This window comes from Rhinoderma darwinii, chromosome 2 (assembly GCF_050947455.1).
Source record: "Rhinoderma darwinii isolate aRhiDar2 chromosome 2, aRhiDar2.hap1, whole genome shotgun sequence".
Taxonomy (NCBI): domain Eukaryota; kingdom Metazoa; phylum Chordata; class Amphibia; order Anura; family Rhinodermatidae; genus Rhinoderma; species Rhinoderma darwinii.
This window is the reverse complement of record NC_134688.1, coordinates 68,172,620-68,198,147: the sequence shown is the minus strand read 5'-3', so window position 1 is coordinate 68,198,147 and position 25,528 is coordinate 68,172,620. Positions and strand designations below refer to the sequence as shown.

The following is a 25,528-nucleotide window of genomic DNA, read 5'->3' as shown; positions in this document are numbered from 1 at the left end:
ATCAGAAGCCCCCACGATTGCATGGGGGCTGCTGATGCGCTACAAACCCGCTACATGCGGAGATCGCAATCGAGCCCCGCATGTAACGGGTTAATTGCCGAAATCAGTGGCGATGAGCCGATGATCGGCAACACTGGAGTGTCAGCTGATCTCCAAGTTCACGATGCACACTGTCGCCGGCAGTCGGGAACAACACAGTGACTTCCTGTCACTCTGACAGGAAGCCTATCAGGACCAGCCGAAGGTTGGTCCTGATGGGCTGCCGTCCATGGCAGACCCGGAAGCCATTGTTTGGCTTCCGTTTGCCATAGTAACTATCGGCAAACCCCGCGATTTCGGACCGGGGTCTGCCGATATGTTAGAAACCCCCAAAATTCGGCGATTGCACCCGATTTAAGGGGTTAATTCGCCGAAATCAGCGGCAAAGGACCGCTGGCCGGCAAGAGGGGAGTGTCAGCTGTCGGTGACAGCTGACCTCCAGGTTCCCGGTGCACACTGTCGCTGACAGTGTGCACCGGGAAAAACTCAGTAACTGTACGTCCTCGTGCGGGAAGTAACCTCCCGCAACGACAGTTACGTCCTGGTGCGGATAGGGGTTAAGAGTTTGAATTTAGAATTTGTTGGTCTATCAAATTTATTTTTTTAAAGAAATATTATGATTTTATGGAAAGCCTATGAGAACAATTTTTTTTACATTGTTTTTTTCAAATGCAAATTACCGACTTCTTAGAAAAACATGTGAATTTCTATTTTGATTTCCATTGTAAAATTGTGGCTTCCACTGTTAGTATGAATTTCCTGCCTCACTACATGCAAGAGGGATATAAATCGCATGTAACCTTTTCATTCCACTGGGGCCTGCCATATAATTTTTGGAGCTTCCCCCCTGGCGTTTAAAAAGTTAAAAGGCAAGGGGGTATGTTTCCTATGAAATAAGAGCAAGGTTTTGATGTGTTTTATTTTTTATTGCTCCAATATGTGCAGGAGTCTAGCAGGATACCACAGTCATTCCGTCTGGTCTTTATCAAGGTTTGTCTACATTTTACTTCCAGTGATTTCCCCATTGCACCAACCAGAAGTCTTTTCACAAATGGAATCAATTGGGAAGCAAGAACAGAAAGTTAAATTCTAATGCTTTGTTTGCTTGGATTAATTTAGAAAAAGAAACTTTAAAATTGGTCTAATTTGTGGAGACTGCACTTGCCTTTATGCTTCCAATGTGGAAAAAAGAATTGAAAACGACTTATGAATATTATTTACACATTTTTTATAGGGTCGGATAAAATTGTGCCTCCATCCCGGTCTGTGCATACAAACATACACATATTTACACACAGTCACACATTTATGGGTGTAGTACAAAAAAAAACAACACATTTATATATCGGGATAATATTGTTTATTAATAAAGAAAAAAGTGTACAGGAAAAAAAAAACAACTACGTTTTGCCTGCTACAATCAGATAATAAATGTTACAATTATAGTGCAGGCTAAAAAGAATTAAAAAAATATATATTTTTTTTCTTCCTACCGTGTTTGGAGGATATCACTAGACTGTAAGGCTATGTTCACACGGGGTATTTTGCCGAGTTTTTTGACGCGGAAACCGCGTCGCAAAACTCGGAAGAAACGGCCCGAGAACGCCTCCCATTGATTTCAATGGGAGGCGTCGGCGTCTTTTTCCCGCGAGCAGTAAAACTGCCTCGCGGGAAAAAGCGACATGCCCTATCTTCGGGCGCTTCCGCCTCTGACCTCCCATTGACTTCAATGGGAGGCAGGAGAAAGCGTATTTCTCGCTGTTTTATGCCCGCGGCGCTCAATGGCCGCGGGCGAAAAACGGCGCGATAATTGCCGCGAAAATCGGCGTGCAGGGAGAGGAATATCTGCCTCAAAGTTCCAAACGGAATTTTGAGGCAGATATTCCTCCCCCAAAATACTCCGTGTGAACATAGCCTTATACTGTTCCAACCTACTAAATAGAAGGCAGAAACTCCTAGAACATACTATCCTATTTTCTATAGCATTTGTTCTTCAAACCATATGTTATGCATATCTCGTGCACAATATTTCCCTCTATTACGCAAACATTGTTGGGTATTCTCTGCTCCTTCTTGTAAGGCCCCATGCACACGAACGTGTTTTTGCGTCCGCAATTCCCCCGAAAATCCACGGGAGAATTGCGGACCCATTCATTTCTATGGACCCATACACACTATCCGTGTTTTCACGGGTCCCCGCATGTCCGCAAATCCGTGCCGCACAAACTCAGGACATGTCTTATTACGGCCCGCAAATTCGATGCGGACATGCCCATAGAAGTCAATGGGCCCGTGGAAAATGCGGGTACACCTCAGTGTGTCAACCGCAGTTTGCGGATTTGCGGAAGTGTTGCTAGGCGACGACCGGGAATGAGTTCTGTCGTCATCCTGTTTCACCTAGGCTTTTTTTTTTTATCCGCATTTTGCGGATTACATACGGATGAACTGCGGATTACATACGGATAAACTGCGGAGGACATTTCACGGAACACGGTCCTGGAATTTGCGGACCAGAAAAACACTACGGTCGTGTGCATGAGGCCTAAGGCCTCATGCACACGGCCGTGCCAGTAATCACGGCGGGTCTGTCATTCCGGACCGTATTGCGGTCCGCAATAACAGGTTTTTTTACGGGCGTGTGCATGGAACCGAAGGGTAGACGTGCACATCGTAGCAAGACATTTGCCAGCAATTACTGACTAGATCCATTGAACAGTCACCACTATGTTGGATGAATAAACAGATCTCATCATGTTATGCCTATGATCAGAGAGAGGGGTAACAAATCTCCGGGGCCCGAATGCAAAATTTGAGCAGGGCCCACCATCTACCATGTGCCACTAATAAGGTCTTGTTCACACAATGCAGATTTTGCATGTATTTTTTTAAGCCAAAACCAGGAACGGAATCTAAACAGAAGAAATATATAAAAGGAAGGCACTAAAGTTTCTCCTCCACTGAATTAAATTCTGGTTTGGGCTTAAAAAATGCATGCAAAATATGTATCAAATCTGCACAGTGTGAACAAGGCCTAATACTGGTGTCTTCTTATGTGGCAGAGGTGTCTTTGACCCCCCCCCCTCGGGAACCAGGGCTCAGGTAAAACGTCTACCTCTGAATCTCCTTAGGCTGGGTTCACACAGAGTTTTTTGCAAGCGGAAATTCTGCCTCAAAATTCCGTTTAGAAGTTTGAGGCAGATTTTCCTCTCCCTGCACGCCGATATTCGCGGCGTTTTTCGCCCGCGGCCATTGAGCGCCGCGGGCATAAAACGCAGCGACATACACTTTCTCTGCCTCCCATTAATGTCAATGGGAGGTCAGAGGCGTAAAGGCCCGAAGATAGGGCATGTCCCTTTTTTCTCCCAAGAGACGGTTTTACCGCTCACGGGAAAAAGACGCCTCCGCCTCCCATTGAAATCAATGGGAGGCATTTTCGGGCAAAAAACTCAGTGTGAACATACCCTTATAGCTACACCTGTGCCTGTAATGGCGCTGTTGGTTTTGTGTAAATAATATGCGTGTTGTGGTGTCTGTCATTTTTCAACAGCCGTTTAAAGGTACCCACACACATGGCGTACCTGCTGTGAATTTGCAGCAAAATGCAGCATGTGGATGCATTTCCGTCCTGTGTGCAGGGGTATATTCCATAAATGTCTAATTGGTGCTGGTCCCAGAAGATCTATAAAGACATTTATGGCATATCCTGTAGATCTTCCATAAAAGTTTAAGGCGCAATTCACATGGTGTTTTTTGGCGCTGATCTTGATGTGGAAACCGCTTCGCAATTAGCGCCATAAAATGCCCAAATCTCCCTCCAATGATTTTGAAATTTGAGCTAGAGGTGGTTTTTGTTCGCTTGAAGAAAACAAAAGTATCATGACCTACTGTATATTCGCGAGGTTCTGCCTCTGTACCTCCATTGAAATCAATGGGAGGCAAGAAGCGGTTTTTCATGTAGTTTTTGCATTTGCTAAATTAAGAAAAAAAAAAGTTACAAATCCTGTAAAAGAAAAAGCTTCAAAAAAGCTTGCATTTCAAAATCTGCATCAAAAATTTGGAAGGAATTTTGAGGCAGATTTTTTGTGCTTGGTAAAAAACGCTGTGTGCACATACCCCTAAGATGGTAATACCCCTTTAGAAAAAATTAAAACAAGTTCTGATTGGTTGCTATGGGCAACAAGGCCAGTTTTCTTTTACATAGTTTTGATAATTGTGATCCGTTGTGTGTTTTAAAAAAAAAAAAAAATGCTGTGAGTATTCTCTCAAAAAATGTGCGGCAAAATCTTATATATATTTTCGAAAGTTTGTTTGAAGCCCGATTTTTCATTGGTTTAAAATCAGGGAATAGCTATTTTTGATTGGACACGCGTTCCCCAGGTAACAGATTGCACTGACAGGCTCCGCCCCCTATAGGTGACGTGGCAGCTCATAATTGGCTGCAACGTACATCATTCGATGACTTCTGGGACCTGCAGTAAGGACTAATCCCTATCACTGGTCATTTATAATCAAGCACCGCAGTAATACCGCATGCAGATCAAACAGCGATGTCAGTGACATCTGTATAACGTGTTCTTATATAAAACACAGCTGCCGCAGAACCTCTTATTCAGATGTACAGAACTGTAGCTGTCCCATTCATATGTCGCAAAACGCCACGACCGCTACATCTGAATAATCCCGTCAGAGATGAGACCCTCATGATTTTTAGCTACGAAAAAAAAACGCATTGAATTTGTACCCGACACCTTTGTTCCCAGGCTCTGCCCTCCATCATTGTGTGCAGCCGCCTCAGCTCCGTCCTGCAGCCGCTTCTCCACGCGCGCCAAATGTGTCACGTGATGTCTCCAGTTTTTCGTGCTGTCGCGTCCTCACAGGAAGCGGGTGAGTCGGGTGAGCGGCCGCCGCCTCAGTTTTGGGGTCACATTATGTGTGGAGTTTGAGGTACAGCGGGGGCTCCGCGTCTCCCTCCACTGCCGGTGAATGTCATATCACTGCAGGACGCGGTCTGGACGGTGAATCCCAAAGGAAAGGATTACTAGGGGGAGTAGTGGTTACCCCGAGTACAGTAGTCCTCTATGTATCCTCTCACTGATGGCATGCTGAGGGTTGTAGTACCTCCTCAGGTGCAGAGCTGCTCATCTATTAAATAGACACGTCGTCTGTATCGTGTGAAACTACAACTCCCAGCATGTGGCCGCACCACCCGTAGAGACCAGAAATACAGTGACAGGACTGCAAAAACTCATTTTATTAAGAATGGAAAAAATATATATAAGGAGATGACGTATATAGCATAAGTGACATATAGAATAACTCGTATATAATATATACAGAAAATACCTGCAACTGGTGTATAACGATACACAACTGGAATATAAAACATATAATATAAAGAATATAAAACACAATATAACTGGAATATAAAACATCGATGCCAAATAGGCATGAAGCAGAAGCCCCTCATCCACCACTTAGTCTAGGAGAACTGGCTTAGGACATTTATTTCCTAAAGGGAATAATTTTTTTTTGATCATGTGATCATAGTGGTAAGGATATTTAATGGTGCTTCCAATAACGTTGGGTCCGGTGTCACCAGTATTCCACCCGTACTTACGGACCCGTTTTCTCTGCACTAATCGGCAGCCCCTTCTCTCTATCAGTGCTGGAAAGAGAGAAGGGGCAGCCCTTTCTGGCAGAGTTTCTGCAGCGATTGAAAGTAAAAGAAGTTCATACGTACCGTTGTCTTGGTGACGCGTCCCTCTTGACATCCAGTCTGACCTCCCTGGATGACGCGGCAGTCCATGTGACCGCTGCAGCCTGTGATTGGCTGCAGCGGTCACATGGGATGAAACGTCATCCCGGGAGGCCGGATTGGATTCAGAAGCAGGTAAGTTAACTTTTAATACTCTCTAATTATTATGCGGGTCGTGCTCCCATATAAAGTATGGGAGCACGGTCCGTAAAAAGCAAAAACAGGACGCGTCCTATCTTTTGCGGAGCCTTTCTATGGCACGGACACCTTCCTGTAAATATACAGAAAGGTGTCCATGGGCAATAGAAGTGAATGGGTCCGTAATTACGGACAAATTATACTGTCGTTTGCATGGGGCCTTACAACACATAATTGGGTATTTAAATAGTGAGCTTTTACTCTATATATACCGTAAGTCAAACTCCCGAGCAACGCTGGGTATAAAAGCTAGTTGCCAATAACCGAGGTTTTTGTCTGCACAGTGATTACAAGTGAAATATAAGGTTTTATGTGCTGTTTTTGCCTGTGCCGCACACTACCGGTGCCTACTGGCATGTGGGAATACGCTCTAAATGATGGCGTTATTTATTAGTGTTTGCCATGATCAGCGGGAGCATTTCTAGTATGAGCATTTTCTGCCTAGTGTGAGTGATTTTAATGAGATGCTAAACAGGCAGATTACCATTGTCCTCAGACCAGTTAGAACTAAACCATCGAAAATGCAAACGGTGCAATTTGTGTGTTTACTCTCCAACATCAGTCACTTCATTTTCATAAGCTTCATAAAGAAACAATAAATCATTGGAAAATGCCAACAGGCTTACTTTAGAAGCAGAAATATTTTACTGTCTATTCAGGTAAAACTTGGTATTAATAATGCTTCTTTCATTCCATTTATTGCGCTCTTGGGGTTCACATATTTTACAAAGACAGGTACAGTATATAGTGTCTTAGTCCAGCTATTTACACAAGTGGCATAGAGTTGGAGATTCAAGTTCTGCAACCTTACGCTATAAAATGTCACATCATCGTGTTACTGTACTCCCTAAATCAGTGGTGTCCAAACTGTTGCGATACTACAACTCCCAGCATGCCCTTACTTTTATTGGAGTAGTTCGTTCTATTAATGATTTTCAATTTTCTCTTTCTTTCAAATGTCGGGAGGAATTCTCTTTAATGTTTACCAATTTGTCAAATATTGAAACGCTTTAATGGGTTTATTCAAAAGCAGACATTGATGTCCTATTGACAGGATACGTTTGATCAGTCGGAATAGAACTGCTGGATCCCCCTTTAAAGTCTAGAATGAAGGAGTCAAAGCATTAGGTAAAGTGCAGTGGTCCCTTGAACTTTTTGCCTTGTGCTATAAGAGGGAACAAGTTGAAGTAGTTGTGGACACTTCTTACTAGGCATCAGTGGTGGTCCAGACGGTTGAGCTCCCATGATTATACACTGCTGGGAGGGGTCATCAATGTCTGTGGTGGGGATTTTTTTTTAAAACAATTGTCATCTTGGTCTACCCCAATAAGTTACTTTTGTTTGTTTTTATGTTATTCTTTTATCAGTTCGAAATGCAAATAAATATTTAAAAATATATATTTTTTTGTTAATAAGGCTCAATTTACAGGAGAAATATCCTTTTTCTCAAATTATTGTGATGGCTATTTTTCCTATGTGCAGTAGGAACTGCTGGTCTTACATTTTTGCCTAGGTTAGTAATAAAGGCCAGAAAACCTCCAGACCACAGGGGGGGCTGTGTCTGTTAATGATAACTTCACCAAATGTGAATTTAAAAAAAACTAGATTATATATATATATATATATATATATATACACACACACACACACACACATACATACATACACACACCTACATATACACATATATATATATATATATATATATATACATATATATATACATATACATACACACAAACAGCAGCACTCACAGTATCAAAGGTGCATGGGTGCCAAGCAAATAGTCCCGATCCATGGACTGTATAATATAGTAGAAGAAAAACTTGCAGAACTCCGAGGAACCGTAGAAAAAAAAAGTGGTTTATTCAATCAACATCAAGTGATATAACGTTTCAGTCCAGCGATAGGACCTTTCTCAAGCATAAACGCTGTATCACTTGATGTTGATTGAATAAATCACCTTTTTTTCTACTGTTCCTCGGAGTGCTGCAAGTTTTTCTTCTACTATATATAGATACATATATATATATACATAGATATCTATATCTAGATATATATATATATCTACATCTAGATATCTAGATATATATATCTACATATCTACATCTAGATATCTAGATATATATATCTACATATCTATATCTAGATATCTATATCTCTATCTATCTATCTAGCCATCCATCTATCTATCTATCTATCTATCTCTCTATCTATCTATCTAGCCATCCATCCATCCATCCATCCATCCATCTATCTATCTATCTATCTATCTATCTATCTATCTTTATTTTAAGTTGAAGCTCAGCAAATATAACAAAATTCCTGATTGTCATGCCAGGCTGTCAATTAAAAAATCTTGTATTTAGCTAAAATGAAAAGCAGATATCCTGACCCACTGACAAATTACACGAAGAATAAGTGTTTTATGTTGCAATATATCTTCCTTTCTAGACATAATAAGATAGGAGCTTAGGGAAGGGACTGGTATTTGCAATAAAAAATAATGACACTTTTTCATAAATCACAGGTTACTGCTTATTCCGACAGCAGATTTCCTCACTTCTAAAGTTAACTTCAACTGAAAGAAATATTGAATTTCACCGAGCAAAAGAAAAGAATGCCTGATGACTCTTGGCAAAACATTTTTACTTTAACAGACAGCATGGCTGTAGCGCCCATATTTCTGAAGAATAAAAAACTGGGATGATCATTCCCGGCCTCTGATCTATTTTGGCTACTAGGAATGTCTGCTGTTACGGCTCCAAATATTTGCAATTCAAGGAAATGTAAAATTTTGCCTGATTTTAATCTAGAGGAGGTTTCATTGACATAAGCGTCTGAAGCATTAGTCGCAGATTTCTTTTAAAAATCCCTGACAAAATAGCCCATCATGCATTGGAAAATGATGGAAACCCAACAGAACCCATTAAAGTCAAAGGGTTTCATCGGCTCCAATTGTGACGTATTCGGCCCTTCCGTTATTATCGTTTTTCTGGTACAGAAAAAAGAAATAACGACGCAGATGTAAACAGAGCCGAACATGGTGTATAGCCAGTTAGGTTTTGGGAGACGGAGAAAACAAAAACTTTACTCATCTTGTTCATATACAGGAGACTGAAAACCCATACAGACCTCAAATGCTGAAAATGTGGATGCTCTATGTCTATGAACTAGAAATATTGGTACAATGTATCAGTGTAGGTAAAATGTATCGTTCTGGAGTTCTGACTGTTTAGCTCACAGGGAATTGCCTAAAACTGGATAGAATTGTAGCAAATCTCCTAAAAAGATTTTCAGTCTCTAGAAGAGCGTCCCCATTTACTTACAGCAAACAAAGACCTTTAAAATAGTGATAATTTAAAAAAACACAATGTATGTCAGACAGTTGAAGAGCTTTTCATTATACAATAATTAAGATTCATTGCAAACTGGAAAATGCTTTAAGGCCTCATGCACACAAACGTAGCCATGTGCACGGCCGTGATTTTCGGGTCGGCCAGGGGTGGAGTGTCACCTGCAAGCCGCCCGCAAATCGCAGGCCGTGCACATGCCCGCGGTCCGGGTTCCTGGGCCATGCACGGACCGTGGAAACCACGGTCGTGTGCATGGCCCCATAGGAATGAATGGGGCAGCAATTCTCCCATGGATTTTCGGGGGAATTGCGGTCGCAAAAGCACGTTCGTGTGCATGGGGCCTTAGGGGTAACTAAACTTTCCAAAAACTTCTGACACATCATAGTGACATGTCAGAAGCTTTGATCGGTGGGGGTCTGAGAAGTGAGATCCCCACTGATCGCTAAAACGAAGTGGCAGAAGCACTCAAATGAGCGTTGTGCCGCTTCGTTTCTGATTGGCTTTTGTCAGAAAAGCCGATCAGTTGGTGTACGGGCGCATAGACTTTCTATTGAGCCCACACACCAATTGTTCGCATTCCCGAGAAAAGTTGATCAAAAATTAAGCGGCTCAGCGCTCACCTGAATGCTTCTGCCACTTCGTATGAGAAATTGGTGGGGGTCTCAGTCCTCGGACCCCCACCAATCAAAACTTTTGACATGTTACTATGATATATCAGAAGTTTTTTGAAAGTTTAGTTACCCTTTAAATTGTTTATTACCAAAATTAACATGTGTCCAAAAATTAAGTGAAGCGTACACATATTAAAAATGACATCTGCCTATAATCCGCATCCAATGCATTTGAAGGGGGCAGAGGCGTAGCTAGGTTCTTCTGAACCCGGGGCAAAGATTCAGATTGGCGCCCTCCCAACTTATTTCCCGACATCTCCTTCCCCTTCGCCGTGTTTGCTTTCTCTACCAATCAATGAGGTGTAATTTTTTTTCACTATTTTTTTAATGTAACTCAAGCATAAAACCATTTCTACATTTTACAAGTGATATAGTTATATAAGGGAGGTAACATAAAAATAAATTAAAAGAAAATAAATGAAACAGGCCACACACAGCCCCCTGTAGATAGCGCCACACACAGCCCCCTGTAGATAGCGCCACACACAGCCCCCCTCTTGTATATAACACCACACAGCCCCCTGTAGATAGCTCCACACACAGCCCCCCTTGTAGATAGTGCCACACACATCGCCCCCTTGTAAACAGCGCCACACACAGCCCCCCTTGTAGATATCGCCACACACAGCCCCCCTTGTAAATAGCGCCACACACAGCCCATCTCTTGTAGATAGTGCCAAACACAGCCCCTCTCCTGTAGATAGTGCCACACACAGCCCCTCTCCTGTAGATAGTGCCACACACAGCCCCTCTCCTGTAGATAGTGCCACACACAGCCCCTCTCCTGTAGATAGTGCCACACACAGCCCCTCTCTTGTAGGAAGCGCCACACAGCCCCCTTGTAAATAGCGCTACCCACCCTTGTAGATAGTGCCACACACAGCCCCTCTCTTGTAGGAAGCGCCACACAGCCCCCTTGTAAATAGCGCTACCCACCCTTGTAGATAGTGCCACACACAGCCCCTCTCTTGTAGATAGCGGCACACACATCCCGCTGTTGTAGATCGTGCCACACAGTTGCCCTTGTATATAGTGCCACACAGCCCCCCCTTTTAAACAGCGCCACACAGCCCCCCTTGTAGATAGCGGCACACCCCCCATTGTAGATAGGCCCGCTGCCCCCCTTGTAAATAACGCCACACTCCCCCCACTTGTAAATAGCGCCACACTCCCCCCTTGTAAATATCGTAACACAGCCCGATGCCCCGCTTGTAAATAGCGCCACACTCCCCCCTTGTAAATAGCACCACCCCTTGTAAATAGCACCACACCCCCCTTGTAAATAGTGCCGCACTCCCCCCTTGTAAATAGCGCCACACTCCCCCCCCTTGTAAATAGCGCCACACTCCCCCTTCTTGTAAATAGCGCCACACTCCCCCCCCCCCCTTGTAAATAGCGCCACACTCCCCCCCCCTTGTAAATAGCACCACACTCCCCCCCCCTTGTAAATAGCGCCACACTCCCCCCCCCTTGTAAATAGCGCCACACTCCCCCCCTCCCTTGTAAATAGCGCCACACTCCCCCCCTCCCTTGTAAATAGCGCCACACTCCCCCCTCCCTTGTAAATAGCGCCACACTCCCCCCCTCCCTTGTAAATAGCGTCACACTCCCCCCCCCCTTGTACTTAGCACCACACGGTAAACAGAGCAGAGAGCGGTAGCCTACCGCTACCACTCTCCACTCTGCCTGACGTGACTCACCGGAGGGGCCGAGGAGGTCATGCGGCACTGGCAGCGGCCGAGTTCCTTCTGACTAGGGTCGGTGACAGCCTGGGAATGGACCAGTCCAGTCACCTGACCTGAATCCTCTGACCCCATGTTACTGACGTGAGGTCACGAGACAGATCAGGTGACTGGACTGGTCCATTCACAGGCTGTCACAGACCTCAGTCAGAATGCCGCCGCATTAACTACTGCCTCTTTCTAATGCTGGTGTCCGACATACAGGGCACCTAACAGCAGCAAACAGCTGCTCTGCGGCATCCCAATTCCCTACCACCTAGTTGCGCCCGGGGCCCATGCCCCGCCTGCCCCCCTAGCTATGCCCCTGAAGGGGGTTTCCACAACCTCGTTCCCATGCAGGATTTCGGTCTGTGGGAAAAATAAATCTACAGTGGAAATAAGTAGCATGCTGCTTATTTCACACAGAAACACTGAGGATTACCCCCTCTGAATGACAATGGGGTTCATCCACACACAACAGCACATTCGCTGTAGCTTCTGATTTTTTACGCTGAAATACACGTTGGCCGTAGGGTAAACAGACTCTAAAAGTCACACTAATCTAGATTTACAGGAACGACAACAGCAAATTAGGCTTTGAAAACAAATGCAGTTGTAGGTCCCTGTTCACATAATGTTGGGTCATAGGCTTGACGTGCAAGTTTAAAGTGCGCTACTGAATATACGCCCTATACGTCTGCAACTGACTGCTGTAGTTGAATTTTTTTTTAAAGTTTACAAACGGCGCCTGATGGCCAGGGTTCAGTAAATATTTCCATCATTTTGATGTCAAAAACAGCGCAGCAAGCAGCTATTCTTGACATCAAAATGAACAGAAACCTCAACGGAATCCCTGATGGAGGCTCGTAGCGTAGACAGACAAACAAACAAGGGTGGGAAATAAAAAACTATTGAAAAAAAAACAAAAAACAAGGAACGCAAGGACTGTGTATCGGTGATTCCTACCTTCTATCAACAGCTCCTGTCCGTGACTTCCCAGCAATGTCCGGGATAAGAATGGGGCAAAATCAACAAAGATCTCACGTAGAAGAGGAGCTACCTTTTCCAAGGCTCTCTCTAACTTGGCAGTTATACTGTGGGAAAGGAGCAATAAAAAAATAAAATGTACCGTAAAAAACATATTTATTATGCATTTATTTATTTTCAAATCAATTGTTAGAAATAAGTAGATTAAAATGATCATGATTAGAATTATTTACCATCACTATCTATAAGCAGTCAGTAATACAACAGAATACGACCATGATATTAAGAGGTGGGACAATGAGGGATTTATAAAGAAGACGAGTGCGCATGTATTATATGCATGACCAAGCCGGTGATTCTTGATTAGGAGAAAGCAATCTGAAGAAACTGTATGGGATCATGTAAATGATTAATTATCCAATGCCTACATATGTCATTGCGTTGTAAATACAGGGGGAACACACGTGCAAATTTCATTTTAATTATACTACAAGCTGTTAACGGTAGTCAACACAGTCGTAAACAAGCATACGGCAATGTGGTTCTCAGTCTATAGCCAATATCAAACAAATATAAACCACACATCATTTAATAAAGGAGCTGCAGATTGTCTTTCCCCTATTCTTAGACCTTTCTTCTGTGGAAACGTGCAACTGGAACGCAGTCGAGGCCGTGATAAGAGACCAATGGCTTTCAGTTTCCGTTAAAAACAAATATAAAACAATAGTGTTTCTCCTTTAGGTATATACTGTACATAAACACATATAGAAATGTATGTGAATTACCTCATGTTTTCGGCAGAGTCCTCAGGCATAGGAGCCACAGTCTGCACTGCTGGTAGGTTTTTGCTGGTAGCACCATTTACGAAACTGGATGATGAAGATGAGGAGGATGAGGCTGAATCCACAGCACCTGTTTCAGAGACAAAGACTCAACATGTGAAATATACAAAACATCATATTTTATTATCACCTGGAAGCAGAGCACTAAGAAGACCATCCTAGATCGAGGTGGCAGCGTCTGCACAGAGAGCATTACGTTTCAGAATGATAGGATATAGCGAGGGAATTTATATATTCCTCCACTGCCTGGAATTCTAGTCCTGAATCTAAACTTTTATGTCGATACAAATATATTAGGAAACTACTTATTGGAGAGTTTGTATATGTCTCGTAGGGAGAAAATAGGCTTTGGTTTGCCTCAGGAGTGACGTATGTATACAATCTCGGTTAAGTGTTCTGAAATATAAAAAGATGAATAAATATATTCTAATGAACACTAGCGGAGCCTACAAAATGGCTGCCTCCAGAGAATAGTAGTGGTGTGAGGGTTCTTCAGTACAGTCTATGGGTATTTGTTACCAGTGGGTATTATTAGAGCAGAAAGGAGCTGCACTGGACAGGAAAGCATATCATATTATACAGCAGAACACAGCGCACATGTATATGGCGTTATATAGTGGTACAGAACAGTGTAGGACAGATGGAGTATATGAGCAGCACACAGCAGCACAGGACATAACAGGACGAGACATGATTTCATAGCGCAGCATAGAACGACATATGGTCAGAGGACACTACAGTCAGGCCCCTGGTTGCACCAAAAACACTTCCAAGAAAAAGTAGTCTGGCTGAAACCAATCAGATTACAGTTTCCATTTTCTGAACTGCAAAGAACATTTGAAACAAGGGTTGTGATTGTTTACAGCAGAGAACAAGGACACTTTCTCTCAGACAGTTTTGACACACAAGGCCTACTGTTTGGGCTTTACTGTATACTAGTCCTTCTCAATGAATTGGAATATCAAAAAGTTAATTTCAGTAATTCAATTAAAAAAGTGAAAACTCATATATTATATGGATTCATTACACACAGAGTGATCTATTTCCAGCATTTTTTTCTTTTAATGTTGATGATTATGGTAACAGTTAATGAAAACCCCAAATTCAATCTCTCAGAAAATTAGAATATTATATAAGCCCAATTTCAAAAATGATTTTTAATACCAAAATGTTGGGCTACTGAAAAGTATGTACAGTATATGCCCTCAATACTTGGTCGGAGCTCCTTTTGTATGAATTACTGCATCAATGCGGCGTGGCATGGAAGCGATCAGCCTGTGGCACTGCTGAGGTGTTATCAATGTGGCGTGGCATGGAGGCGATCAGCCTGTGGCACTGCTGAGGTGTTATCAATGTGGCGTGGCATGGAGGCGATCAGCCTGTGGCACTGCTGAGGTGTTATGGAAGCCCAGGTTGCTTTGATAGCGGCCTTCAGCTCGTCTGCATTGTTGGGTCTGGTGTCTCTCATCTTCCTCTTGACAATACCCCATAGATTCTCTATAGGGTTTAGGTCGGGCGAGTTTCCTGGCCAATCAAGCGCAGTGATACTGTGGTTATTAAACCAGGTATTTGTACTTTTGGCAGTGTGGGCATGTGCCAAGTCCTGCTGGAAAATACAATCAGCATCTCCAGAAAGCTTGTCAGCAGAGGGAAGCATGAAGTGCTCGAAAATTTACTGTTAGACGCTGCGCTGACTCTGGACTGGATATAACACAATGGACCAACACTGCTGCTCAGTGGTCCAAAGTCCTGTTTTCAGATAAGAGTAAATTTTGCATTTCATTTGTAAATCAAGTTCCCAGAGTCTAGAGGAAGAGTGGAGAGGCATCAATCCAAGTTGCCTGCGGTCCAGTGTGAAGTTTCCACAGTCAGTGATGGTTTGGGGACCCATGTCATCTGCTGGTGTTGGTCCATTAAAAGAAAAACTGCTGGAAATAGATCACTCTGTGTAACAAATCTATAGAGTATAGGAGTTTCACTTTTTTAATTGAATTACTGAAATAAATAAACTTTTTGATGATATTCTAATTCATTGAGAAGGACTAGTATGTATTATATTCCCAAACCTGACAAATACACCAATATACTTTACATGGGTTACCCAGTTTAGAGAACCCATTCACATATACTATATTAAGGAATTTTTAGCTAATAAAGGGGGTCCACAGTTCAAGATCCTCATCAGAGAAGAGAGTGGTTAAAAAGTGTCTCTCTCGCTCTGGAGAACGTGCCCTGTATTACACAGACAACTCTTTGATGTGAATGTGCACTGTGTAATGCTTAATTCCCCCCAGTGGTGGCGCTGCAGGGAAAATAAACATACAGCCAGGTATTTGCCACAGGTGGTAGCTGATCGCAGGGAATCCCAGCAGGGGGACACTTTATGATATTTTTTTTTTCAAGGGACCTTTCTAACAACTAGGTACAAAGTAAACAACCCCTATTTCATGACCGTAAACTATTGAGCCTATACAAAAAGTGAGCAGAACACATTCACATGCAAGCCACACAATGGTGCCTCAGGCTACATGACATACATTACCAACACCACGTTTTTGATGGAAGATGAAATGAAGGAACAAATACCTGTTGTATTGATCATACTTTTGGGTGTTGCTCCAGTAGCAGCGAATATATTTGGTGTTGTGCTGGGGGTAAGACTACCACCGCTGGAAGCACCCACTGTGTTCACAGCTAAACTGCCAGGTGGGGGTTTCTTCACCGGTACAACTACACTTCTGTGAGGGGCAGAACATAAAGAAGACACAAATGAGGCAAGTGTATGGCAGGCAACACTGTGTATATTTTATAGCAGGCATGGACAACCAATTTATAATACTTATAAGTTCTCATTCACCAAATATAGGCTAACACAAAAAGTAACAATCATTGGCCTCACTGGGAGTCGCTCTCAAACAACATGACACCAACTATGTCCCAGTCTCGTTGGCTTCCCAGTTTGATTTCTTGTTCTCCTTTCATATATGTTGCTGCTTTCAATTGCTCCAAATTCTGCTGGTTTCCTTTGGTCCACAGACCTGTCAGATATGTGATCCATCAGCTAAGTTCTATGACTGTCATTTGTGTTTCCACAATACACTGCTTCCTGGTAACCGGAAACCAGCAGAATTGTGACATTACCATTCTTTCTGAACAGAGAATAAATCATCATGAAATTAAAGAGGAGCACATGGTATGTAGGTACATTAAACAAAGTACAGTAAAGTTTTTGGAGTCTGTTGGATATTCATATTTAGCAATGGGATTTTTCTCTCATACTAATGGTCATGCGGATTGGACAATGCACAAATGTGCAGGACAAAGGCGCTGGGGAGGAATGAAGACCCATCGACACCTTTTTATCATAACACTCCAGGAACAAAAGTTAAAAATATATATTTCTGTACGATTCATACATTATTCATTGTTGTGAAAAGAATTGCATGACAGTATATATATATATATGTGCATGTCTCTCTATGTGTGTAAAAAAAACCTGTAAAACAAGGACACACGTATAGCAGACTGCACATCTAGAAATGAATGAAATCTCTTTATTACCACAGTACAAAAAATGCTAAATATAAAGCAAACAGACCACATCTAAAATCACTTAAAAATGCACAAATGTATGCTGGACCCCCTGGTTAGGCCACAGTACGATCACTCATGGGAAAAAAACACATTGTTTTCAATCTGATCGGTGGTGTATGCTATATAATCAGTTTTATCCCATTAATGCTCGTCCTGTGGCTTAACCAGGGGCCAGTACTGGGGTCCAGCACACATTCGTGCATTTTGAAGTGTTTTTAGATGTTGTCTGTTTGCTTTACACTTTGCATTTTTTTTTATTGTGTTTATAAAGTGATTTCATTCATATCTAGTTGTGCAGTCTGCTATACAAGTGTCCTTGCTTTATAAATTTTTTACATGTTTATTGCACAGGGTCCAACATTTTTACTGTGAAAATGTAAAAAAATAATAATTATATATATATATATATATATATATATATATATATATACCACACTATTACACATATATTGTGATAGTTGTGGCCAAAAAGTGTGACAATACAGCAAAAAAAAAATACAAAAAATAAGTGTAACGTAAAATATACCACATAGTAAAAGTAAAGAGGGAAAAAAAAAAAAGAAGAGGATTAACAATCCTGAGCCATTGATGTCAATCCTCAGTGGTGCAGGTAATGACAGGTACTCCCAAACATATGAGGCAGTAGAAACAGATATATTGGTAATTATTTAAAAAACGCTGTAATCCAAAAGCACTTGTGAAGAACGGCTGTCTGAAAAGCTCCACCAAGGTCTCAGAGTTTGAAGGATAATTTTTGATGTTGTCACTCTCAATCGACTGAATGGCTGACAGACAATCAAACCCGTCTGGCAAGCTGGCAGCTCATTTTGCTGGCAGGTGGCAAACAATTAGACACACCAATTTGTGCCTCCTGATGACATTAAAGCATGAAACTAAGTTGTATGCAGGGCCTAGTGATTTGTGTGAAAGCATTTCAAAAATAATACTCTTTGCCGTGGCAACTCATTTCAGACTGCCACCTCCCATTATGGCTTTGAGCGGTGAAGACGACAGGCTTCAGTTACGAGTGGAGCAAGGCCGCTTCTGTTCAATCCGTCATCAGCGCCCCCTGAGACCTCAATCCCCTCCTTTCATCAATATCACCTCATCATTTACATTCGATAGTTCTTGAGCTGCTGCATATATTACAAACACTGAAGCGCCTTTTGTTGAAGCGTATTAGCCTACTTTGTATCTTGATGTTGTCATTTCACAGAATCCCTCGCTTGTGAACAATAATGGGCCTAACAAGAGCATGATGGCTTTTCTACACTGTTCATTCTGCCTCTTCTCACTAAAACCTGGGCTTAGACATATAAAGAGACTGGAGAACGGCAAATAGCTACATTTACTACACAGTACACAATCTCATAAGGATAGAGGATTGGCAAATACCAGTGAAAAAGGAATATATGAAATATTCATAACAAATCTCTGCACCGATATTCTGCAGGAGGCAATCAGCGAACCGCCATGTTAATTTACCTGCTCCAAATATGTAGCTAATCTTCCAAATGTCTTAGGCAAGTTTAGGCCCTTTTAGACGGACTGTTGATTGGGTGAACAAACACTTGTATGACCGATCGTTCATGATAATTGGACTGTGTAAACATGGTAGCAATCAGCTGACGAACGGACAAACGCTTGATCGTCGGCTCATCGGATCTTTTATGCTGCCATAAAAATGGTTGTGGACAGGAAATGTGCTGTCAACAATGTACAAACTGTATCGGGAAGATTGAGTTAAAGCGTACCAAGCTTTTCAGGTGAATTTTCACAAAAAGCTGTCATATGTGCACATGATGAATAACTATTTCTGGCCATTATAGGACTTGTATTCTGCATTATTTAGCAGTTTTCCCCTCTGTAGGCTCGCTCTCTAATTCGGTTGTCTTTCAGCTAGTGGGCGAAGCCTAACTGCCATCAAGTCTTCTATACACTGCACACATAGAAGAGGAGAATCCTGCTTTCCGATCTCTATCACATATACTCTCCTTAACACTGAAATTGCAACACCAAGAAAAAAAAGTTTTGGAATTGTGGAAATCACAGGATCGATAAGACATGTTAATGATGTGCAAATGATAAGAAAATGGAAACAAAATATTCCAAACATCTTTATTGAGTATCGAGTATGAGCGCAACGCACAGAATTCAACCACTTACACGCCTTGGCAATGCTATCAATGAGGTTATTAATGGTTGTCTGAGGAATGTTATGCCACGCTGAATGAACTCTGGCACGTGAATCATCAAGATTGGCTGCTGGCAGCTCCCTGCCGACCAATTACGTCCTAGATGTGCTCGATGGAAGAAAAGTCTGGAGACGCTGCGGGCCATGGTAGCGCGTTTAGGCCATGCAGGCTGCACATAGTAGCACGAGCAACATGCGGCCTGGTGCTGTCCTGTTGAAAAATGGCTTCTGGGACACTTTGGAGAAATGGCCGTACCACTGGTTCCACGACCAAATCAATGTAACGCCAAGCTGTTAGTGTACCTGAAATAAAGACTAAATGTGTCCAGCTACCATACATTATGCCACGCCACACCATAATCCTGGGAGTCGGATCGGTGTGACGTTCCCTTGTGAAGGCCTCTTCATGGTGTTGCTGAGACAAAAGCAGAACTCATTGCTGAAGCTAGACGTCCATTTCTGTCTTGCTGTGCACCATGATAGCCTTTGAGACCGTTGGCGTGTGATCAACGGAACACCCGGAGCTGGATGGGTCTCGAAGCCCAATGTAGTGCAAACGCCTTTTGATGGTTCATGTCGATACTGGTTGCCGCCCTAGGCTCGGGATATGACGTCCAATTTCCCTTGCCGTACAGAATGGATCAACTTGTGCCATTCTTCCAATAAGACGATCTGTCCGTGCAGGGGTTCGCCTCCGCACACCTCTTGCGTTTATTCCTGTTCGTTGTTCTCCCAACCTCCGAGATACACGACGTTGAACAGTGCTGACATCTCGGCCTAGGAGTGTAGCGATCTGCCGGAGTGATAAACCTAGGTCTCTCAGTTCAAGGATTCGGTCCCACTCAAGTGGCGATGATTGGCATGTCGACGAACAGAAGACACAATCATCCCAGAACACTTGATCAGATTTTTAAGGTTTTATGTGGCTAAAAAACATTGCTTTCAATCTGACTTTTATGCCTCTCCCACATACCACAGATTGGAGCGATGTGCTCGAAAATTTGATAATTTGCAGATCTTAGCGACACCTGCTACACGATTTGCATAACCTTACAGACAGCACTTCTTGGTGTTGTAATTTCAAGGTTGAGGAGTGTGTATGTAGAAGCTGCAGCAAGGAACAGATTATATAGCAGTAATGAGCAATGTAGCTGAGAATCCACTGGGATGACATAGAAATCTTACCAGCACATCTGTGTATTTCTCACTCTGTTCCTGCTTTCTCCTGCTCCCCCTTCCCTTCTCCATAGACTTCTGTGCGTGTCTATGTCTGATTCACTAAGTCTCTGTTCCTGCCTCCTCTTCCCTTATTTATAGACTTGTATAGGAATCATGTCTGTGTCTCTTTCCCTCTCTACTCCCTCCTCCTGCTCCCCCTCCTCTCTCCATAGACTTCTGCAGACACAGGTGGCTAGCAGATTACAAGAAGGGAGGCAAATAGTGGCAGTAACTTCGAACAGAATTGTTATGGATAAAACAACTACATTTTAACAGTAAGTTAATTTAAAAGTTGATATATATCAGGTATATTATTAGATTAGCATAAGTTGTTTGAAAAGTTAGTGTCCATTTAATACACAACAGTAAAGATTACACAGTCGTCCTAAAAACCCATGGTCTGGAAGAATATACAGTGAAGGAAATAAGTATTTGATCCCTTGCTGATTTTGTAAGTTTGCCCACTGTCAAAGTCATGAACAGTCTAGAATTTTTAGGCTAGGTTAATTTTACCAGTGAGAGATAGATTATATTAAAAAAAAAAGAAAAATCACAGTCAAAATTATATATATTTATTTGCATTGTGCACAGAGAAATAAGTATTTGATCCCCTACCAACCATTAAGAGTCCAGCCTCCTCCAGACCAGTTACACGCTCCAAATCAACTTGGTGCCTGCATTAAAGACAGCTGTCTTACATGGTCACCTGTATAAAAGACTCCTGTCCACAGACTCAATTAATCAGTCTGACTCTAACCTCTACAACATGGGCAAGACCAAAGAGCTTTCTAAGGATGTCAGGGACAAGATCATAGACCTGCACAAGGCTGGAATGGGCTACAAAACCATAAGTAAGACGCTGGGTGAGAAGGAGACAACTGTTGATACAATAGTAAGAAAATGAGAGACATACAAAATGACTGTCAATCGACATCGATCTGGGGCTCAATGCAAAATCTCACCTCGTGGGGTATCCTTGATCCTGAGGAAGGTGAGAGCTCAGCCAAAAACTACACGGGGGGAACGTGTTAATGATCTCAAGGCAGCTGGGACTACAGTCACCAAGAAAACCATTGGTAACACATTACGCCGTAATGGATTAAAATACTGCAGTGCCCGCAAGGTCCCCCTGCTCAAGAAGGCACATGTACGGGCCCGTCTGAAGTTTGCAAATGAACATCTGGATGATTCTGAGAGTGATTGGGAGAAGGTGCTGTGGTCAGATGAGACTAAAATTGAGCTCTTTGGAATTAACTCTACTCGCCGTGTTTGGAGGAAGAGAAATGCTGCCTATGACCCAAAGAACACCGTCCCCACTGTCAAGCATGGAGGAGGAAACATTATGTTTTGGGGGTGTTTCTCTGCTAAGGGCACAGGACTATTTCACCGCATCAATGGGAGAATGGATGGAGCCATGTACCGTCAAATCCTGAGTGACAACCTCCTTCCCTCCACCAGGACATTAAAAATGGGTCTTCCAGCAAGACAATGACCCGAAACATACAGCCAAGGCAGCAAAGGAGTGGCTCAAAAAGAAGCACATTAAGGTCATGGAGTGGTCTAGCCAGTCTCCAGACCTTAATCCCATCGAAAACTTATGGAGGGAGCTGAAGATCCGAGTTGCCAAGCGACAGCCTCGAAATCTTAATGATTTACAGATGATCTGCAAAGAGGAGTGGGCCAAAATTCCATCTAACATGTGTGCAAACCTCATCATCAACTACAAAAAACGTCTGACTGCTGTGCTTGCCAACAAGGGTTTTGCCACCAAGTATTAATTCTTGTTTGCCAAAGGGATCAAATACTTATTTCTCTGTGCACAATGCAAATAAATATATATAATTTTGACTATGTGATTTTCTGTTTTTTTTTAATATATAATCTATCTCTCACTGGTAAAATTAACCTAGCCTAAAAATTCTAGACTGTTCATGTCTTTGACAGTGGGCAAACTTACAAAATCAGCAAGGGATCAAATACTTATTTCCTTCACTGTACTGTCATGCCATATCTCTTAATACCCCTTCAAATTTGTAGAGTATCATTGTCTAAAGGGATGGAAAATATGACTGAAAATGATTAGTGACAACTCTTTTAAGGCTGTGTACATAGGTTTCACTCTTCCCTATGGTTTACACTTGTTAGGTTCATTAATGCATCTTTGGACTCGTACCCCATGTCACCTAATACCATCACTGAAAATGAAGCCAGAATTACAAATAATGCTCAACAACACTGCTCTTATGTGGTGGAACAATGTAAACCAGTGATAAGAATGTACTGGTTTACAGGTGAAAACAAATATGTTTGAAGAAAGGTTCACTAGGACATGTAAGTTTTAACCCCCAGAAGTAGAACATCCATCTTTAGCTGAACACTGCACCCACACCTTCGGCTGACTTTTAGTGTGCGTTTTGGATGAGGCATATTTACAATTAAATGACGGGAGCATACCCTCAAAAGATGTTCTTCACTTCAGGTAACCATCAGGTAATGTTCAGCTAAAAAAAAAAAAAAAGATGGCTCCCTGATTTGCAACCCCCCCCCCCCCCACTATGAGTTAAACAGATAAGCATGACTTAATGAATATCAGATGTAGAGGACCAGAACTGGAACTCTGTAATTCTGCCACGGAAAATTAACACTTGAGTTGCAGTTCAGTTGACAGTGGGGATTGATGCAGTAAGACCACCCCTCCCCAAGAACAGTTGGACTCAGGAGGGATTTCGAACTGAACTGGTATTGTCCAATGCAGACGCCCCCTTCAAATACTTCCGGAGGAGTCCTAGGATCTAGTAGCTCAGTTTTCTTCTAATGATCTTGAAGAATATGTATTTTTACACTTTGTTCTTGACTTTTTTTTCTTTGTGTAAGTAATGTTGCTCCATCAGCTCTTCTCACACAATCGCCATGTGAAAAAATATAAGGTGCTGCCTGGTTTTAGCAGGTGACCTTAGATTTGCACTGTTTCCCTTCTGACGTGTTCATTCCAATGAAATATAATCAAATCAGTCTTTGATCATTGTGAAATAATAAACTGCAATTATCAGGCAAATTGGGCATTAACTACACCAGACTGTTTGACCAGATGTGTATATATACACGGAAACCAACATAAAATTCTCATATGAATGCAGTAATTAACATTTTGAGAAAGGAATGTAGAAAAACATTAAAAGTTATGTGATGTCATACCTGTCAAAGGAATGAAACTGCATGGGAAGAATGACCTGGGCTTCCCTTTTGAGTGCAGGGTCGGGGTAGGGTACTGGGTCAGGCCCAGCCTCGGCCATCTCAAACGGAGCGGCTACTAGACTCTTTAGAATTTCTTTGACATTGATACCCTTGCTTTGGCTGATGCTAGATATGGAGGGCGCTGGTTTTAGCATTTCACTGTCTGTCAAACTTTCCTGTGACTTCTTTACATCTGATGACAACGTAGACAGTAGTTCACCCATGACGTCTGGGCTTATGCTACTATCTAGATCATTTCCATTTAAGATGCTGCTAATGTGTTCTTCTCCAATGCCAGAGTCCGTGTGAGGAATAGAGCTTTCTAAATGAAGTTCTTCGATAGGTGTGGGAGTTTCCTTTTCCTTGATATCAGGAAACATAGCTGGAGTGTCTAAAGAAAGAAGACAAAAAAGAATAAAATACAACACTAATAAAAAATTAAATAATCTACAATATTAACACACCACTGGCCTTAAAAGGTTAGGGTGATACAAGGCCATAAGTGCACCATCTGCACATACAAAGAGCTGTGTAGAGATGGACAAGCTGATGGACAAGGTCTCTTGTATAAGATTATTGATCTGAGGTCCTAACACAGGGGAATCACAGAGGAGTGAGACGTTAGATGTAAATCCATTCACATACACCAGAGCTTTGAGATTAGTCAGTTATACCAGACTATGTTGTAGATGGAACAAAATACCATTTATCCAAAGACCAAATCCTGACAGAGTATTAAACAGCAGCAAAATGCATGCCCTACGGGCAGGAAACGATCAAATATTGGCTTAGCACAGGCATGTGTTAATATGTATCAGTCATCACACATAGGACTTACTCACTTACATATGATCTATCTATTATGTGTAATTTACTTATTTAACATAATGATTTTAGGCAATTGCCATGAAGATTGGCATTAACTTAACAAAAAAACATAGATTCCAAAAATATTGGTGCCACATTATTGACATTTGGTGATGCTTTCGTAGGCGAGAACAGCAGCACTGGAAATAGAAAATGGTCATAGATCACAATGGAGATTCTGGAGTACAGGAGCTATGAAAATACATTGGGGGGAATTTATTAAAAAGGGACGGTCACCAGTTTACTAATTCCCTATCTCCTAACTAATCTAATAGGCGCTTTGCTGCTGATAACTACAGTGTAATTATTTTTTCAAAACCGATCATCATTTGCAAAGTTGTGAGCATTTTTCTAAATATGATAATGTGGCTCTAATAGCCAAATAGGAGGTGACACTTTCTTTTCTCTCTGGGCGGCGTAATGTTTTCTGTATGACGCTGTCCAATCAGCACACAGCTGCTCCCCCATCCCAGCCCAGCAGCACAGCGTGATCTTATAGTATACAGATTCCATTCGAGACTGTGTTTTCAACTGGTGATATCTCCCGTTGTGTCACAGCTAGAACTGCGATCCTGGTGGCATATGAAAGATTAGAAACTCATCTTTCATATGCCACCAGTGTTCTAGGTGGTCCACAGCCCGAGATATGGCTATTTGAAGTGATCCCCCTTCTCCCAGCCTCAGTCTCTCACACTGTGTGAAGCAGCTTCATGCTGATAGGACAGCGTCCGAGGCTATGACGCAGCTCCACCTCAGGAGAATCGCTGCTGTTGACGCCATTTTGTCTAGTATAGCCTCATTTGCATATTTTGAAAAAAGCTCATAACTTTTAAAATAATAAACTTTTTGGGA

The 25,528-nt window shown here is 42.3% G+C and overlaps 1 protein-coding gene across 7 annotated transcripts in view; it reads right to left on the bottom strand.

Annotated features, from left to right (window-relative positions):
- The window catches only part of NBEA (neurobeachin), a 575,138-nt gene that overhangs the window by 277,356 nt on the left and 272,254 nt on the right, over positions 1 to 25,528 (bottom strand). For 6 of the 7 annotated variants that reach the window (XM_075851713.1, XM_075851718.1, XM_075851714.1 and 3 more), the window contains 4 exons: positions 23,771 to 24,200; positions 16,156 to 16,307; positions 13,513 to 13,639; positions 12,707 to 12,834 (listed from right to left, as the gene is read on the bottom strand). In XM_075851713.1, coding sequence (XP_075707828.1) covers positions 12,707 to 12,834; positions 13,513 to 13,639; positions 16,156 to 16,307; positions 23,771 to 24,200 — 837 coding nt within the window. The remainder of the gene's footprint in view (positions 1 to 12,706; positions 12,835 to 13,512; positions 13,640 to 16,155; positions 16,308 to 23,770; positions 24,201 to 25,528) is intronic. The other variant, XM_075851715.1, reaches the window with a different exon arrangement.